This window comes from Poeciliopsis prolifica, unplaced genomic scaffold (assembly GCF_027474105.1).
Source record: "Poeciliopsis prolifica strain line A6 unplaced genomic scaffold, Auburn_PproV2 SCAFFOLD001, whole genome shotgun sequence".
Classification (NCBI taxonomy): Eukaryota; Metazoa; Chordata; class Actinopteri; order Cyprinodontiformes; family Poeciliidae; genus Poeciliopsis; species Poeciliopsis prolifica.
This window is the reverse complement of record NW_026562376.1, coordinates 6,600,087-6,618,491: the sequence shown is the minus strand read 5'-3', so window position 1 is coordinate 6,618,491 and position 18,405 is coordinate 6,600,087. Positions and strand designations below refer to the sequence as shown.

At 40.2% G+C, this 18,405-nt stretch overlaps 2 protein-coding genes across 2 annotated transcripts; one reads left to right on the top strand and one right to left on the bottom strand.

Moving 5' to 3' along the window:
• The first annotated feature begins 489 nt into the window (after positions 1-489).
• Positions 490-8,645, top strand: rab3il1 (RAB3A interacting protein (rabin3)-like 1). Its single transcript, XM_055049342.1, has 10 exons — positions 490-582; positions 3,420-3,603; positions 3,738-3,833; positions 4,069-4,146; positions 4,258-4,494; positions 6,262-6,390; positions 6,478-6,590; positions 7,382-7,481; positions 7,568-7,634; positions 7,720-8,645. The coding sequence occupies exons 4-10, from the start codon at positions 4,081-4,083 to the stop codon at positions 7,803-7,805; spliced, it is 798 nt and encodes a 265-aa protein (XP_054905317.1). The 5' UTR covers positions 490-582; positions 3,420-3,603; positions 3,738-3,833; positions 4,069-4,080; the 3' UTR covers positions 7,806-8,645.
• epx (eosinophil peroxidase) lies at positions 8,631-17,872 on the bottom strand. Its single transcript, XM_055045098.1, has 16 exons — positions 17,785-17,872; positions 17,634-17,724; positions 17,392-17,567; positions 17,097-17,229; positions 16,316-16,445; positions 16,035-16,241; positions 14,631-14,997; positions 14,394-14,554; positions 13,649-13,907; positions 13,402-13,572; positions 12,479-12,716; positions 12,197-12,408; positions 11,967-12,131; positions 11,287-11,370; positions 11,103-11,199; positions 8,631-10,250 (listed from the first exon to the last, which is right to left on the bottom strand). The coding sequence occupies exons 1-16, from the start codon at positions 17,870-17,872 to the stop codon at positions 10,193-10,195; spliced, it is 2,637 nt and encodes an 878-aa protein (XP_054901073.1). The 3' UTR covers positions 8,631-10,192.
• Between the last annotated feature and the right edge of the window lie 533 nt (positions 17,873-18,405).

Sequence of the window (18,405 nt, the reverse complement as noted above, 5' to 3'; positions counted from 1 at the left end):
TGTAATCCTCATGTTTGTGGTTTTCCCTTTGATATTAAAGTTTAGCATTAAACAACACATATCCTGGATTTGAAAGGGGCTTTAAAAGTGCGCCTATAGTCCAGTTGTTTTGTGTTGTGACGGTGTCTGTCTGCTGGGATGAGACTGACAGGAAACTGGGAGTGGAGGTGCTGTCATGTGACCAGGGAGGAGGGCAGAAGAAGAGGAGAAAGTTGTTTTCTGTCTAAGGAAATGATTATTTTATAGGACCTGCTGAGCGGCACGCTGGGAACGTATATTAGCACCAAGCTGCCGCACAGTTTTTCTGTCCCTTTTTTTTGTTTTTGAGTCCTGCTGCTTCACTGCTGCTGCTGCTGCTGTCCTTCTTCTTCTTCTTGTCGACGTCAGCGTCCGCATTCCTCCGCTGTGATTTAAAACGGCTGGGATTAGTTTCAGCGAAACTCGCTGCTCTTATCTCACTTTGTCCCGTCGTTTATTTGTCTGACAACAAGAAGAGTGGAGGAAAAAGAGGAGGAAAGGGGAGGCTGACACGAGTGAGGACACCAGTGGGGGTATTTGTCTGCTGTCCTGGACTCTGACAGGGTAAGGCTGGGCATTAAGGATTAAAGAATTGGGATTGACAGCTAACTAGCTCAGGCTGCTTAAAAACCTTATTGGTCCATTCTTTGACTCAAACTTAAATTCGAATATTACCAAAACGTCCAAAGGCTGCGAATGCAAAAATCAAAGTTTTCCAAACTATGGTTCGTGGTTCGTCTTTGGTCCGAGGCTGGGGGAAAGGAGGCCAGATATTAAAGCTAAAACATGTCAGCAAATTCACGGGGTTTATATATAACGATTCAGGCTGTTTCACCAAAAGAATATTTTTAAAAAATGCTCAAAGGAAATCCAAATGCTCAACTGATGCATGCATGATGAAATCATGTGTTCGGGTTAAAAATTAAGACGGTTACGGTGCTGTAAAGTCACTTCACATTGCCACCAACTGAGATTCACTTTCTTGCTCTTCCTACTTACATAAATTACAAATTTCATTCTGTATTAAAAATATATATATATCCCCAAATCTCACACTTAATTCAGTTATTTTTATAGGGACTTTGTACATAAACATCGTTGCTCTAATTGTAACAAACAAAAGGCTATTTTGTAGTGAAGTTCACTGCATGGAAAAATCGTACATTGTCTGAAAACTTCATATTACATTTTATTCTCGATTTAGTTTAGCTCTAAATCCCTGTTTAGACCAGTTGATTCTTATAAACGTGATAGATTATAACCCCAGAGCAAAACACGGTAACAATGTGTGATATTAAAGTTATGAAATGCATATTTTCTTATTAAACTCGGAATTAGAATCATTCTAGGATTAGTTTACAGATATGTCAGTGATATCACATCGAGATTAATGTTGCCAGTTCTGATGCAGAAAAACACTGAAAAGTCCACAACCTTGATCCCATATGCATGCACTATTCAGAACTGGAGTGGATCAGAAGTGACATATAACTCGCTACTCTTCCACAAAATTCCCATGATCTCCTTTCATTCAGACCTACTTCTAAATGAGGTGTTTTTTTTTTTTAATAAATCAGCCTGGAAAGGTAGAACATACTTACAATTTTTGAATAAAGCATGTTGAAATGCCTCAATTCAGTTGTGTTTTTGGTAGACAGGTGCTCAAAATCATCATCCTACTTTGTCTTTTGTCGATTTTAAAATTCTGCTCCTCAAATTAAAAAAAAAGTTAAACTGGATCAAAACGCCAGCAATCAGCCAATGACATTGACAGGAATGGGAAAAAACAAAGAAATAAATGGTATTTTGTGCATGCATACATTCTCAGTGTGACTATTCGAAACTGCAGCCCGTGATACCACATCACCTTTTTTCTTTTCTATTTTTGCACTTGGGGGGACAACAGCTGTAGCATAATCACTGGTCTGACAATTACCTTTAGGTTTTTGATTGTCAACATTGGAACAAAGAGTTACTATTGTTCCATCTGTGAGTTTGAAGATGCAAACTCACAGATGGTATGAAATGTGCTCTGAGTTTTATTTACTGTCACAAGAAGCTGATAGTAAAACATATCGGTTCAATTATGTAATCACAATGGAAAACGTGTACAACTCTCTCATTTTGTGTCATAAATGCACAAATTTCCTAAAATATATAACTTTTAATGGAGACTAGGAGGCTCAATATAACCTTCTAAAGATTTTCTATAATCTTTCTTACCATTTTCATCGTTATGCTTGGTGGTGAGATGAACCAGATTTATCATGTAGTCTTATTTGTCACACTTCCAATTTCTTTAATCTTTTTAATTAACACTTTAATGGTTGAATCTACAGACGTTTCTTTTCCTGTCCCAATTTTCTGATGTTTAAATATCTGTTCAAACTGTTCATTTTCAAAAACTGTAAAGCACTAGAACAAGTCAAACTTTTTGAGCTTGATAAAGGCTGGATTTGTCACACTGTGCAATGGAAGATATCAGACTGTGCAAACTGCTCCTGGAGCAGAATCACATCATAAAAGACCCATTAGTCCAACAATGAAAGGAAGACACATTATGGGTGTTAACGATCTTATTACTATTAGTGTTGACTCTGAGAGGAGTGAGATGAGGACAAGGAGCAGGCATCTGTTACCAGAGCACCAAAACTCCAAGATTGTATTGTAGATTGTTTATAATCAGGAGAATACTATCACAAAGCAAAACCTTGACATTTTCTAAAAAAGTTTCCTTCAATCAGAACCTTGAAGAAGGTTGTGTTTTTGTGTTTCTCATATTTTAAAAACTGAGAGAACTGCGCCTCTGAATCATGCCATTGTTATTTCTCAGGGAAACAGGAAGTCATGGCTTTCTAATTAAATACAGCAATCAGTTTAAAGTATACGTCCAAGAAATTCAGCCCTGTTCATTTTTTATTAACTCCGAGGAGCAATTGTGGCAATAATTTTGTCTAAATAATCCCCCTCTAAATAAATGTGCTCAAAGTTCAGTGTGAGAATATACTACTGCAATAAAAATGTAATTATGTTATAGCTTTTTACACATCTTTATACCAGATATCCCAGTAAATGTTGCATATCATCTGTTGATGTAAGTAGGTTAGTAAGGAAAAATGCGTTCCTCTTTTTGAGCAGTAAAGATTTCTACAAATTATTGAACTCCATGGCTGTAAATATAAGAATACTGGGGTTAGTTTTCTGTATTTCAAATAATTAAATGATGCCAAATGTTTTGAGGTGTTCAGGTGGTAAATAAAAATCTTTCTGAAACAGCATAACATAATTTCTTTCTGCACAAGTTTATGACATGTACTCAACACAACAGCATATGTTTTCTATTCCTCTTTTATGTTAGTATTTTTCTGATGACAACATTTATGATGTTGTGTTTTTTGCAGGTTGGTAGATCTGGATCCAGAGCCGGTGACCACAGTGGAGGGAGGAAGCCGGGATGGGCCCATCTCAGGCAGACCGCACGGCGACCTCTGCCGGCTCCGCAGCTCCTCACTGGAAATTAAAGAAAAGGAAATCAGAGAGAAGGGGTCAGAGATCCTCCGGGAACAGCTAGACGCAGCAAAGAGGGTATCGTAACCTACTTAGTGTTTGCACACACAACATACTGAATATAGTTCAAAACGGGCGGGAAGAAAACGCTGACCATGCAGATGTTCTTCGCAGTAAAATGTGTTCCTGTCATTTGCTTCTTCGCATCTCAGGAACTGAAACTAAAAGACAAGGAGTGCGAACGTCTGTCGCAAGTCAGGAATCAGCTGGAACAGGAGCTGGAGGAGCTGACTGCCAGTCTGTTTGAGGTCAGCAGCGTTCGCCGCTTTCTGCTGACTGGACTTTAACTCTGCTAGCTGCTGACAGGAAGCCGCACTGTTAGTTATGGAATGAGCTCAGATGCTTGCGTGTCAATCTGGATAAATTTATTTCCTTAGTACTTCTCAGGAATAAAAAAGGGGTAGCAGCATAATTTTTAAAATGCTGCAAAAATGTGGAAATGCATTGTTTGATTTTATTCATGTGGTGACTTTATTTTGACAGGAAGCCCATAAGATGGTGCGTGAAGCTAATGTGAAACAAGCAGGGGCAGAGAAACAACTGAAGGAGGCTCAAGGAAAGGTGTGCTACGTTATTGTCTATTTCCACATCATAAAAAATAAGCTCTTTTGTCCACTTTACTCTTCTATTTCACACAGTTAGTGAACATTTTGTCTGGATTTTGTTTACCAGATTGACGTTTTGCAAGCCGAGGTGACTGCGCTCAAAACTCTGGTGCTGACGTCCACACCTTCCTCACCGAACCGGCAGCTGCACCCCCAGCTGCAGTCGTCGGGCTCCAGGGGTTCCCACAGGCGCGGTGCGGGCCACATCCGCACCAACAGCGTCGGCGCGCCCTTCCAGACCTCATCTGGAAAACTGGAACCTTCTACCGTTTCCATTCAGTCTGTGGCTACAGAGGAGCGAGAGGTAAATGGGAGAAACCTTTTTTTTTGTTCCCGACATTGCGCATTCCTTTTTTCTTCCAGCTTCATCTGCTTTTCAATGAACTCCATCGCAGAGAGCTGAGTTCTCTTCTCGGATTTCCTTCTGTAGCCGCTAACCTCTCCCTGACCCTTTCTTCCTGTCTGCCGCTGTTTTTCTCTTCCTTTCTCAGCCTGCTGTTCCTGCTCTCCTCTCTCTGATTCTCTGTCTGCTGCCAGGCCAGTCAATAAGTGTAAATGCTGGCCCGGACCAGGGAGAGGGCATAGGAACTGATAACAAACAGGTAACCTGCGCGCAAGACGTTCATTCACTGTACTGTGTCAAACTCAAGGCCTGTGGGTGAAATCATAGCTGTTTATGTGGCCCTTTAGATTTTAAATACCAAGCAAATCAATGCAGTTTTTGTCCATCTACTGCCAAATTATATCAAACAGTCCCTCCAGTTTCTTAAGAGCTATAGTGGAAATTCACACAAAATAAACAAATCCCTGCACATACATAATTGGGAGTTTATTGCAGATTTTTCTCAAAAATTGTCAAAAATGTTCTTACTTGTACTAAACAGCTGCCTCCACCTTAATTGATGTCAGATTGTAGTCCAAGATCTATACGAGTAATAAAGTAAAAAGTCACATTTACTGTCATAAATAAGTGTACATATTTCCAAATTAATACCACAAACACTTTGACTTTTTTTATTGCCAAAAATTACAATTAAGTATCACAAAATCCTGGAAGGACTGAAAAGATGTTCAATAATATTATTTAATTTGAAGAATTCATTGATATTTTAACAGCTTGTGAACAGGTTTATCAATACATTCTGGCACAACCGGCCCTTTAAGATCACGATTTGGCCCAAAACAAAAATTAGTTTGACACCGCTGCTTTAGCGTATCATGCGTTGCAAGTGTAATTTTTCTAGTTTCAGGTTTTTAAACGCATCATTAAAAGTTTAATGATGCCTTGATGTCATAGAGATCTGTGACATCGACGACTAAAAACAAGACGCAAATATTAGAAAAAAGGAGGAGATGTAATGTTAGTCGTGTGGAAAGCAACTTGGAAAATACCTACTAAGGCTGAGTGCTATTGAGCAGAGATGAAGGTCATATGATTCTAGTGAAGGATCTCATGATTAAAGAGGAGACACGCTTATGGACTGATGTAAAAAAAAAAAAAATTCCTCCACGAGGTTTCACCCTTTCAGGAGTTTATGGTGCAGAACATCCTCCTGGAATCAATGCAAAGCCAGATTCTTATTTTTATGTAGAATCAATTTTAAGTTTTGGAAACAATATCAATTCTGCTCCATAAATAACTTTCCTTACAAAGTTATTGTAAGTTAAAGTTAAAGGGCATTTTATTATTTTATTATTAATATATTATGGGCGGTCAAAAGGGATTAAAATAAATAAATGTATAATTAAAACATTAATTAAATACACCGCTGTTGGCGGTGCAGCTGCATTACGTAAAGTGAATGAAATAATGAAGTTATCAGAAATAATTCCAAAATCTTCACCAAGTTCTCATAAAATAAAAATCCAAATGTGGTGGTTCTTGAACTTCATATTTTCTTTTCCAGAAGGCGACTGTATCAGTTTTAACAAGTTAATTATTGTTTCTGTAACTGAGAACTACAAGAACCCTGAGTCCTTCCAAGACTTTGCCATTATTTTGTGATCTTTTTTAAATTTTTTATTTTCAGTTCACTGACTGTGTTGGTGATTGTTTGGTCTCTCCCTGCAGATGGACTCGGTTCTGTTTGCAGAGTTTTTGTTGTGGAGGGAACATCCGGGCCTGGACCGATCCTCCGCCTTCCTGAGTCGAGTTTACCGCGAAGACATCGGGCCGTGTCTCTCCTTCACACGATCAGAGGTCAGAGCCTCCTTTACAGAAGCCAAACCTTGCTCCTCTCATGAATATGTGCATGTGTGTGGATGTTTAACTTCCTGTTTTCCACAGCTGTCCCAGCTGGTCCAGAGAGCAGTGGAGAACAACTCCCTGACCATCGAACCTGTGGCCATGTCGGCTTTACCTCTGGTCAAAGCGTCAGCTTTAGAGTGTGGAGGTCCAAAGTGAGTTTGCTTGTTTGTAGCGATTGCTGTTCTGTCCTCTGTTTCACTACATGGTGGTCAAATCATTTTCACTGTTTTTGTTTTGGACTCATTCACTGATGATTTCTGATCCTATAGCTGTAGTTTTCCACTCTGTTCTCATCGAGCGGTTGAATCCGTGGGCACACTAATAGTCACTGTCTCATCTATAATCTTTGTCTTTTCCAGTGGATTTAGGGCTTCAGTAGAGACGTAAGTCCTCTCAGTAATCAGTCACACTATATAATTTGCACTAACTTGTGTTTTTGTCGTCTTGTCCAGATTTAAGTGTTAAAAATCCAATCTTTAAACTCTGCATATCTTTGCAATCCACAACCATTTCCTTATCCTTCTGTGACTAACTCTCTAAGTGTTTATTGTTTTCATGAATGTCTTTTAAAATAACTCATCTCTGTTCAGAAGTATTTGTGCTGTTTTAACTTTTTCACATTTTGTCATTTTACAATCAAACTTCATTGTATTAAACTGGGATTGTATGCGACACACCAACACAAAGCAAAAGTTTTTTTATTTATTTATTTTTCTAAATCTGAAAAGTGTGGTGTAGAAGAAAATTGTGAAAACTTGTCCTTTTTTTTCTACGACCTCACAATTATGCTCCACTTTGTTTTGACTGTCTCGTAAAATCCCACTAATTCTTCAATTTGTGGTTTCAAAGTGACAAAATGGTCAAAAAGTGCAGAGTCTGACTCTGTTAAGTACTGTCAACACTGTTGGAGCAGAAATGTCTTAGCTGATTTTTCTGTTTGTAGAAAATGTGCTTTGAGTGGCTTGTCACGAGTCTGCCAACATCGCATCAAGCTGGGAGACAAGGGGAGCTACTATTACATCTCTCCATCAAGCCGAGCTCGGGTAATTTTATTTTCAGAACTAAATTAGAAATCTTTCTGTTGCTGCCGTGGAGAGCTACAGAGTTTAAACACTTCTTATCTTTCCAGATCACGGCTGTGTGTAATTTTTTCACGTACATTCGGTACATCCTGCAGGGCTTAGTGAGACAAAATGGTGAGTTAAAGTAAGAATCTGTTGTGTAACTTTGTTTTGCTAACTTTGATCTTGTCTGATGGCATATTTTCCCGGCACCTTTCAGCGGAGCAGATATTCTGGGAGGTGATGCGACTTCGCAGAGAGATGGCTGTCGCTAAGCTGGGTTTCTACCTTACGGATCAGGGCTAAAAGACTTCCCAGGCAGACTGAGTCCTGATTAGTCACAGGTCTGGGAGTTCAGTTCATGACCAGATTGTACATCATTAGTGAAGGGAAGCAGAAAATGTGCTACATTTTGGGAAGGTGATGAGAAAATCAAACCACCTGCTGGATTACGGCCTGAGAATAATTATGGAAATATTGCTGTGGGATTCCCCCTGTTATCGTCACTTATGAGCTCCATTAGGAAATGGGAAGGATATTATCTTCTAAATAAATATTCTAAAGAACGTCTGATTGGAGCTCAATAGACCAGAACCACTACATGGAGTTTGTCTCACTTGAAAAATTCAGCAACATTTGTTTCTCACAGAAATATAAAGCTCAACTCCTGCCTGCATTCAGGTGGCATACAATTCAACACGTCTTCCTACGTCTTGGCAGTCTCTCGTGTGCATGTACTTCCTGCTCTGCATGTTCATAACATCATAAACTGTCACCTTCAACCTCTTGCAGCTCCATGTGACTCCTTCATTTAATCAGATGTATTCTCATTAATCACACCTTTACTCTCAGCAGTCACAGCTTTACATTGTACAGAAGATAAGGGCTTTATTACAGGTAATTACAACGCTTCAAATGTACATTTGCACTCTTCAATGAACAGTACAATAAACACGCCATAAATTACATAGCCATATTAGACAATGATTTACCTCAGAGTGTAAATTTCTCATTGCAGCCCACTTTTGTTTTGAACAAAACATGAAGGATTTAGTGTGCAATATTTGCTTCTTAGCCAAATTATTGTTTTTTTTTAAAGTCAATGTAATGATGATGAAAAAACTCCAATAAACATAAAACACTGTTGCTTACATGTGTGTTTATTTCACTCTAATTGCAATACTCAGAAATGGGCCCCTGGTTTCCTTTCAGGTTCATTTGTAAGAACTGCCTGTCAGAGCAGGCCAGAGGTATAAGCAAACTAAGCGATAAAGTGTGGGAAAATATGTAATTGTTAATGTGACTATTTCACGTCTTTTCCTTCTGCCTTTTGTTGGATCCTTGTTTCCTTCCTCCTTTTTTTATTTGTCCATATGTGACCATCCTGCACCTATATATCCTTTTCATTTTTTTTGTTCTAGTTCTCTTTCTTATTTTCCACCTCCACTTCTTTCTTGTGTCCTCCTTCCACGTTCCCTTCTTATACTTTAATTAGATGCTAACATTTACCATGAATTTACAGGAAACCTGTATGTTATATATTGAGGTAAGTGCAAATGACTTGCCTCAAGCTCTGGAAATCTTTAGAAAAGTCTAGAATTTTTGCCCTGAAAAATTGTTAAAACTATAAACTTTCAAAATTGATTAAAAAATTTTTTTGTACTATGTACTGTGAACATACAAAGGAAAAATGTCTCTGGGTCACACTTGATTCACAGTGTAACTGTTTATATGGAATATCAGTAATTAATTCCCAGTTCACCCCTCTTAAGCACAGCAACTTAATTTTCACCCCACCTTATCTACTCCACCAATGAGGAGCGTTTAAATATCACAACATCAAAACATTAAGGTGTAGTTTTGCCTCAACAGCTTGCAAAGGAGGGTAAAAAGTAAAAAATAGCCATCCAAGAATATTATTCGTATTTAGTAAAAAGGCTGCTCAAGATGTCTGATTTTATGAAAGTGGGGGGCTGGTTGACCTTTTGACCTTTAACCTTTCATTTATGTCTTCAAAGCCAAAGCAGCACAAACAAAAACTTTTGCTGCACAAACCAGCACAAACGTAGCACAAACGTTTGACACCAATCTTGTCTGATTTGAAGAAGGTGGGGGGGCAACTTCACTCAGGTGTGATACCTCCATCCAAAGTTCTAATGGTTTAATAAATAATGCAAAATGAAAGTGGTGAATTGGTTGGCTCATTAGTCAACTGTGAGTAAATCTTACAGGAATGATTGCTCCAAAATCTGGACGGCATGCAGGACAATATGGCAGACATGTTTGCGGTGTCTCAGGCTGCCTCTTCTCTCCGGTCACCCTGACAGGAACACTTTCTGGCCCTCGGTTACCCAACAAGTTTGTAAGCGGTAAGCAGGCTCAGTCACACTAAGATTAGGAAATCTGCTTTTAGAGCAATCATTCCTGTAAGATTTACAGTTTCCGGATTAAAACGGCTTCTGTTTTCACGACTTGTTTACACAAACCGTCGGAGACGAGTACGAATGGTTTGGCCCGGGGTTTTCTGAACGGACGGTGTCACAACGTGGGGACAAAACGTGATGTCACATGTGGGGAGGGCGCTTACAGTTGAACGCTAACTTATTCAGACAATAAGTGAAGACATTATTTATAAAAGGGACAACATTTTACATCTGAGAAGTCAGATTAATATCAAAAAAGATTAAAAGAGGTCAGCTCTTCTCCCGCCTACATTCAGCAGAGATCAACTCTTCGGACTTTGGAAAATATCTGCAAGAAACAAATTGATTCACATTAAATCAGAAGTGTACACAATATTTTAAATAGTATTTTATTAACTCATATTTTGTTGCGCTTTGATGCCACAGACCAAAGGAGCACGCACTTGTGAAGCGGAAGGAAATGGGTTTCATCATTTTTTTATATGCAGTTATATTTTACTCCATTTACAGCTGTAAGTGTTTTGGGGAGTTCAGCCTGCTTTGCACATTCAGGCAGTCATTTTTGTCTATTCTGTTTTGCAAATTAAAAAATGTTCAGCCAAATTTGATGGAGAGCGACTGAAAAATAATTCTCAACTGGATTCAGGTCTAAAATAACCTAAAAATGAAATTTCCGGGGCAGTTGTTGCAGGGCGATCAGTCGGTTTGATTGGTTCTATCTCTATTAGTATTATAGTATTTGTATTATAGATTTCATGTTTAAATCTACTGGTTATATCTTCTAGAATAAGGCGTAGGATCAGAATAATTCCTATTTTAATAGCGCCATCCATTTCTATTTGGCTCTAATATGGCTCCCTGGTGGAAAAAAACAACCTTTCAGCATATTATGTACTATAACAAGAGTAAAGTGGGTTGATGTAGAGATGTAGCCATTCAGGTGGATTGTATTTTTTATTCTGTGATTTCTGAGGGAAGTTTATTTTGCTGTAAATCCTGCAGATGTAGTGGAGTAGAGCCCAATACTTCCCTCAACTTTCACATTAAAACCACGCATCCTTTTCCACCCACTTCACATGTGTTCTCTATCTTGTGTTGATCTAGTAATTTGCTGTAAAAATATTCGAAAACCTTTGCAAGAAAAACTATATGAGCTCTTTCTCAATTTTTGCGAGCTCACCTTCGATAACAGATGAGGAGCAGCACCAGGCCGGCCGCACCAACCATCACCACTATCACTGCAGCCACGATGGAGACAGCAGACAGCGGGGAGGGCTCTGCTTCACACCAATTTGGGATTAGAACAGACACATGTTCCTGATATGTTCAGTGCTATGTCCATGTTTTCACTGTTCTGAACCGACCTGAGCAAACGAAGGAACCTGCTGTGTTCAGGCATTCCAGATGTTGTGGACAAGAAGAAATCAGATCCTCACACTCATTAATATCTACACGAAAAAGATATAACCATGTAATAGATGAACACTTGTACTTTTTATATTTTACGACAAATATATTGCATCGTATCAAAACAAAATTATACAGTGACAGTTTGCATCATACAAACTGTCAGTCATTCCTTTCAGTACATTCAAATCTAAATGAAACAATATATTTAGTCCAGTTTTTATCTTTGTATGTAAAATACTGAATAAATAAAAAATCTACTGAAAAGAACTTTTGCACTGAGCTATAAATTAAACCTGCCTACAGAGTGTATTGTAACAGATAGAAATTATTGTCACATTTTCTCTGTAAAACAATCAATAACATTCAATTTATTTTGCTCTTTAATACTATTATTATTTTACATTTTATTCCATGTAACCATTTCAAAAATGGACTTTGCATACATAAAATTCTGCTTCTTAAAAGTAAAATTGGCACTTGCTGCCTGTAGTACTTCAATCCTCCATCAGAGGACGTAATCTAACGACAGAATTAGACACAGCAGGGTTTTGAGGAAAGTATCAACTTTGTTAAAGAGGCCTCACAAATATTCTTATTGGTTTATATGAACCATTTGCAGAAATGTCTCTTCTACCTTGACACGTTGGAGGCGGGGAGCTCCACTTCTGGCTCTCTGCATCACAGCTGATGGATGCAGAACCCAGCAGCCTGAATCCAACCCGACACTGATAAAGGATCGTGAAGTTGCAGAGCAGAGAGTAGCCAGAGTGAATCCTGGGTATCGGGCCACAGACGGGATCTGGAGGAGACAGTTGTATAAAAATAAACATAAAAATGCAGATTTTCTTTTTCCCACTTCCTCACCTGTGTGAGGCTCTTTCCAGGGGCCGAGGTCAAGATGGGGGATGAGTGGGTGGGAACAGGCCAGCATCTCTTCAGGGCTCTCGGTGAGTGAAAACGGGTCCACAGGGACACGGCTGATGTGGCTGTTGTCACAAATGATGCGGGACAGGGAGACGTTGCGCAGGTGTCTTCTCTGGGTTCTGGTGAAAACGCCATTTCTCTCCCACCAGAATCTGGATGGACAAGAACAGATTACACTCTCCACTTTTCTGTATAATCACTCTAAGCTGTTTTGACTCCTACCTGTCCCCGTCTCTCAGTGCTCTGAACTGTCTGGTCAGGAGGCAGGACAGGAGCGGTCCCACTCGTCCTCCGGGTAGAGCCGGCTCAGATATGGCCCCGACCCACACGTCGATGTTGTGCGGGGTTCCGTATAAAAGCTCAAACTTACGAGCCAAAGTCAAGTTCCCCAAAATTTCGGCCAGATCTGACATTGTGTTGGGAACAGAAAGATTACAGAACTGGCGCCATGAGCTGTAACCTGATGGATGAGAAGAGCATAAGATGAGAATAATACATTTCAAACACAAAATAGAGACACATGATTTGTGGATACCTAATGAACTTTTCCCACAAAATTAAAATTAGGGATGCATGATATTAGATTTTTTGTTGCTATCCGATTTGCTGACATACTAAAACTCATTCGACCGATAACATACAAAACTGATTTTTAAAATATTTTTATTGAAAATATATGGCTTTCTCTAATGTGGAATTAAAATACTATATTATCTTTGCCAATTTAGCCTGCTACCAAATGCAAATGCTAAAAAGAAGACTGAAAATGATGGAACTCTTTCAACTTGCATTATGTTTAATGCAACATAATGCATTTATGCATAACGCTCAAATAATGTCAATTTGATGTTGTGCTGCAGGCATCATTTTTACTGGTTTGTCATGTAGAAAAAAATGCCTTTTTTATCAGTGAGTTATTTTTGACAGAATGGCCAATGTCTGATATTAAATTTTACAGCTTACATCAATACAGATACCATGCTGATAATATCATGCATTCCTCCACATTTCCATGTGAGGAAATAGTTATCCTCCTTATTTAGCAGTTTAAATGTTGACTAAACTTTTGCCTGCTTAATTTTGGTCTCAAAGTAATGCGATGAAGAAGCCATGCTGTGTGTCTGTGAGGTGAGGAAGCTGGTTACCAGGCAGGCCGTGGTCCCGGCCCCTCTGCAGGTTCAGGGCCCCGAGGTCCAGAGGCATCCCCCCCTGTGCCTGAAACAGCCTTTCTGTAAGTTCCTCCACCATCATCTGACCTGCAGTCTGCAGCTTTGCGGGAGACAGCAGCATGCCTCGCAGCACTGGGTCGATACCACCTAAACAATAACAAGAGAGAATGAAATGCAAACACTAAAACCTAACGAAAATGGTTTCAGATCGGACCTTGGTTACCTTCCTGTATGACCCTCCATGAAGCAAACAGTGAGTGATGCAGAGGCAGAGGGGGATACTCGGGGTTAAAGGTGTAATCTGGACCCAGACGGTTCACTACTGGCTGAACAGTGACGTGAGCAAAACGAAACGCCGCCGTAGCAAAAGTGTTGGCGATGCTTGGGTCAACGCCTGGATCGTACCTCTGGTAGCGGGGCATCAGCCGGGACATGGCGCTCTCACCAAGCACCCGTGGCAGGTAGTGCTCCCAGGTTAGGATCTGAAAAAGGAAATGGGAAACCGGCTTGGAGCGATTCGAATGTGGATGAACCAGGTTTTAAAGGGGATTATTATGTATTTTTCCAGACCCTTTGCACCATTTTATAGCACAATCTAACTATGTGGCCTTCAATTGTTAAAGAAAATACTGTAAATGTTATAAACATAACTTAAAAAGAAAATGTGACTTTGTAATTTGACACTTTGAAATTGGTATCTTAAATATGATTGGCATCATCATTTATTTGTGACTCAGTGAACAATATTATGTGTCTTGTTTTTTTTTTTAATCTTTTTTCTTTAAATATTTTTATCATCTTGTTTGTTTTGTCTTTATTCTATGGACCTTATTATGTGTCTGGATCAATGATCCTAACACTTTTTTAAAGGCAACATTTGTGACTTTAAGTGAGTTCTGTTTAGCTGAACTGAATGTTTGGATGTAAAGTGTGCAGACGCCCAGTCCGGGTGGACCTGCTGCAGACACCTGGTGGATGGCTCCGATGATCTTCCTCGCTTCCTGATAGAGGGTCTCTGGACTCCAGTGAGGGTTGAGCTGGTGCAGCTCCTTCACCAGCCGGTTGTGCTCTCTCAGAAAGAGTGTGTGCAGCACAATCAGTCCCAGATGTTCATTGACTCTTGAATCCCCTGGAAAAATAAATAAATAAAAATGTTTTACCTGCATGCAAGTCTGCAGAATAATTCACAACATTCACTTGCTTACCGGCATGAAAGCATGAAGTGGTGTTCTGCCTGAGTGCCGATCTGCTCGACGCCCCCGCGGAGGAGGAGTTACGGGGACCGCAGGGGTCCAGGTGAGCCTGCACCCGGGACAGGAATGGCATATACGGCAGCTCCTCATCCCAGTACTGGGAGTTGAGGCCCATGGAGCCCAGAGGAGACGAGTGGTTTCTGAGGGCAGAGGCCAAACCAGGGGAGCTGCCGTACACCATGCTGGCGTCTACAAAGGAGGTGATGGCATTGAGCTGCTCCCGCTGGCGAGGAGGCAGGACTCCGATATCACAGCTGGGAGCAGAACGGAAGAAAGGCATACAGCTCTGGATGCCGCTGCGAGGATCAGATGGCGGGATCTGAGAGGGAAATGATAACTTTTAATGCTGCACAGAAATCTGCTCCATGTTAATTCATCTAACCATAATAAATATGGCAGCCATCTAAACTGTAGAACAGCAGCATGACAGAAGTCTAATGAACAAAAGTGATGACTCCATTTATTCTTTGACTGTTCTTAGTATTAGATGAGTTTACTCTTTGCCTCATGTGAAATAAATAGCCTTGCCAAAGTATGCAGTATTTCTCACAATTTCTCACAGAAAAACTTTTATATATTTCATTGAGATTTTGTGAAAGACACATCCAGATACTAAAATTCACTCCTATTTTTCTTTGCAAACTAACTCATGTTCTGTCAAAGTTTTGTTTTCACAGTTGTGGATGTAGCTGTTCTTCCCTGACCAATCCGCTTTGCTTCTGGGTCTCCAACAAACCTCTGAGGCATTTGCACAACAGCAGGATCACGCACAAAACGACTTCAAGTGACTTCAGGTGGCATTGGATTTTGTTTAGGGGTATCAGAGTAAAGGAGGCTGAATGAAAACTCACATCGTACATTTGAGATATTTTACAGCTTGGTAATCAAGCATCGCATCCTACAGTAGTCATTCATTAAAACGTTTTAACTTCTCTTTTCACAAAAGATTATGTGACGTTTGCAACTTTGAGGGAATTTTATTTAGTTGGATTGAGTGCAAAAACGGCTCTTTGATTTGTGCAGATGCCTCGCCCAGAACATAAAACCTCAGTAAAATAATACATAGCAAAAAAGTTTAAGGGATGTGAACATATCCTTGTTTAAGGACCTTGTTTAAATTACTGAACAGCAAAAGAGTTCAATGTTTTATGGATAACTTTACTGCTTAAAAAGAGGAACAGAATTCTCTTTTCTAACCTAGTTCTCTCAGGAGATACTTCACACTGAGCAGTAAATAGTTCATGTTGCACAAAAGCAGAGCATAATTCAAAACGTTTAGTGATCATCCTCTAAAACTTCACATAATGTATCATATTAGAATTTATTAAATAAATTAGAAAAGTGAGTGAAGTGCACCTGAATGGGGAAGCAGGGCGAGTCCCGGCTGCAGCTGCGGGTGCAGTCAGCGCCTGTCTTGAAGACGGATGTGCTGGGGCTCTGAGGGGTCAGCACCATGTCGTGGTCTATCCACTGACCCCAGTCCACCAGCAGGTGGGACAGAGTGGAGTCCACAGAGATTTTATCGTTGTGAGTAAACAGCACTTCCTGCGACACGAGCCTCACCTGGATGATAAAAAAGATGGAGATTGATGGAGGCAAAGAGGGAGGGGAGCGTGAGCTGCAGTGGGGGGCCTTACAGGAGGCAGGCTGATGTTATGGTAGGTGTGCTCAGGGTCCCAGCCTTTGGGCGTCCCCCACACATCCTCATATTCTGGAGACAACCAGCGGGAATATGGGATGTTTGCAGCGCCCCATCTTGGATGTTGTCTCAACGGGAAACAAAACATAATTTATTTGGACTGTATGTGACAGACCACTGTAAAAATGCTGCTAAATTCATCATGTGGAAATGGAAAGTGAAACTGAGCAAAATGACAGGGAGTGCATCAATTCGGAAGAACGCTGAAAAAGCTGCAGAGCCACGGCTCAGGTGGGAGAATCTGTTGACACTCAAATAATTTGATCTACAATGTGGTGACAGTATTATGCAATGGAGATGTTTTTCTTCAGCACTGACAAGAAAGCTGGTCACAGGAAACATGGATGAAGCTACATGCAGGGCGATAGTGCAATAAACCCTGTTAAGAGACTGGGGCAGAGGCTCATCTGCTCTCATAAACACCCCGAACTGCAATAAATCAGTTTTAGATATTAATGTGTTGGGTTTAGATTGAGCTGCTTTGCAAAGAGGAATTTGAAAAATTCTCAGTATTTAAATGTGCAAAATGTTTTATCTGTAAAACATTTAGAAAAGAATGCCTGTCTTTTTCTTCAGTTTCACAGTTATGCACTACTTTCTGTAAATGTAAAAGTTATCACATGAAATCCAAATAAACTATCTCGAAGTTTGTAGTTTTAACATTCTAAAATGTAAATAAAAAGTTAAAGGTGCGTGAGTGATTTGCATATCACTCTCACCTGTTGTTGCATTCGCCTGTGATGGACCTGTAGCGCTCAGACATGCAGTCTGTCTGACAGCTGAGGGTGTGCAGCTCAGCAGAGCAACCGGTCACCTGGAGCAGATTCTCCACATCCCCTTCACTGAAAAGCTCTAAGAAATAAATACAAACAGCATTTTATGAAAACTAAAAATTTCCCTGAACCTCCATTTAGAACCGAGTTACAATAAAATGTGCAACTGTTACACTACACAGAGTCATTTAACAATCTGAGCTGCAGGTTCAGATGCTTTGATTTGAAATGGGTTTGGTACCATACGGCTTGGACTGCGTCATCGTGTTGGTGTAGACCATCTCTCGGATCAGCTCCACTGTGATGTCCAGCAGCTCAGCAGCTCGAATGTGAGTCCGGGTTCTGGTTTCAATTTGTTTAAACTGGGCCAGCAGGTCACTGGGTTTGAGGGCACCTTCAGTATAAGACTTCTTCACCCTGAAAATATGATTTTCCAATGAGACTTTTTCAGATTTATCTCAACCCACGATCAAGAGGTTTTACCTCTCAGACGTGTGGGCATAAGCAGCATCAGTCAGCTCAATGGCTCGCTGAAGAGCCTGATGGATGTACGCTGAACCCAAATAGGCAGTTTCTGAGAAGAAATGTGCAGTTAGTGCAGCTCTTTCTAGAAGTAATCTATTGAAACTCTTACCTGAGTTGTTGCCAAATGGTGTACTCATCACAGTGTGCTCCGGAAAGGCAAGCAGGACAAGAGCAAGTCCAATTAGAGATGCTGACATCTGAAATGAGACGTGGTTGATTCAAGCAAACTGCATGAGGCTGTTGGATAAAAAACAGTAAAGAGAGAAACTCACTATGGCCGTTCAGTAAGTCGTCAAACCTCAGCAATGCTTGGAAAATGAGTTGTTATCTTCGCAGTCCTCACTCTTATTCGTCCCTGGAGGCAGCGGGTGTTATAGTGTCGCGGATAAACAGGCAGCGGAGATCACAGGTATGTGCAGAATCCCCTTATCACTGCCTCTGGTGACAGCGAAGCAACATCAAACACCAGACTCCCAACCTCCACCCAAAAACCTTTCAAATCTGTCTTCTGGCCCATGATGAAAACCTTCTGTCAAACTAACATTTCCAATAAATTCCTGAACTGTACATTTCACTCATAACAACACAGAGAGCAACACTGAGGTAGCCAGAGGTTTTATGGTTTGATTAAATTTAGAGTAAAACAGTATACATTTATAGCTAAAGGAACCATTTTCACCCAGTGAAATAAAACTAATTTAGAAACATTACATGGTCTTTTGGAAAAAGA

Coding starts and splice junctions, on each gene's coding strand:
- rab3il1 (XM_055049342.1), top strand. CDS start 4,081: ATGGTGCGTGAAGCTAATGTGAAACAAGCAGGGGCAGAGAAACAACTG. Junction 4,495..6,261: donor TGGCTACAGAGGAGCGAGAG/GTAAATGGGAGA, acceptor CTCTCCCTGCAG/ATGGACTCGGTTCTGTTTGC. Junction 6,391..6,477: donor TCTCCTTCACACGATCAGAG/GTCAGAGCCTCC, acceptor TGTTTTCCACAG/CTGTCCCAGCTGGTCCAGAG.
- epx (XM_055045098.1), bottom strand. CDS start 17,872: ATGTCAGCATCTCTAATTGGACTTGCTCTTGTCCTGCTTGCCTTTCCG. Junction 13,908..14,393: donor TCATCGGAGCCATCCACCAG/GTGTCTGCAGCA, acceptor TTCCTTTTTCAG/ATCCTAACCTGGGAGCACTA. Junction 11,200..11,286: donor AGGTTCCTTCGTTTGCTCAG/GTCGGTTCAGAA, acceptor GGTGTGAAGCAG/AGCCCTCCCCGCTGTCTGCT.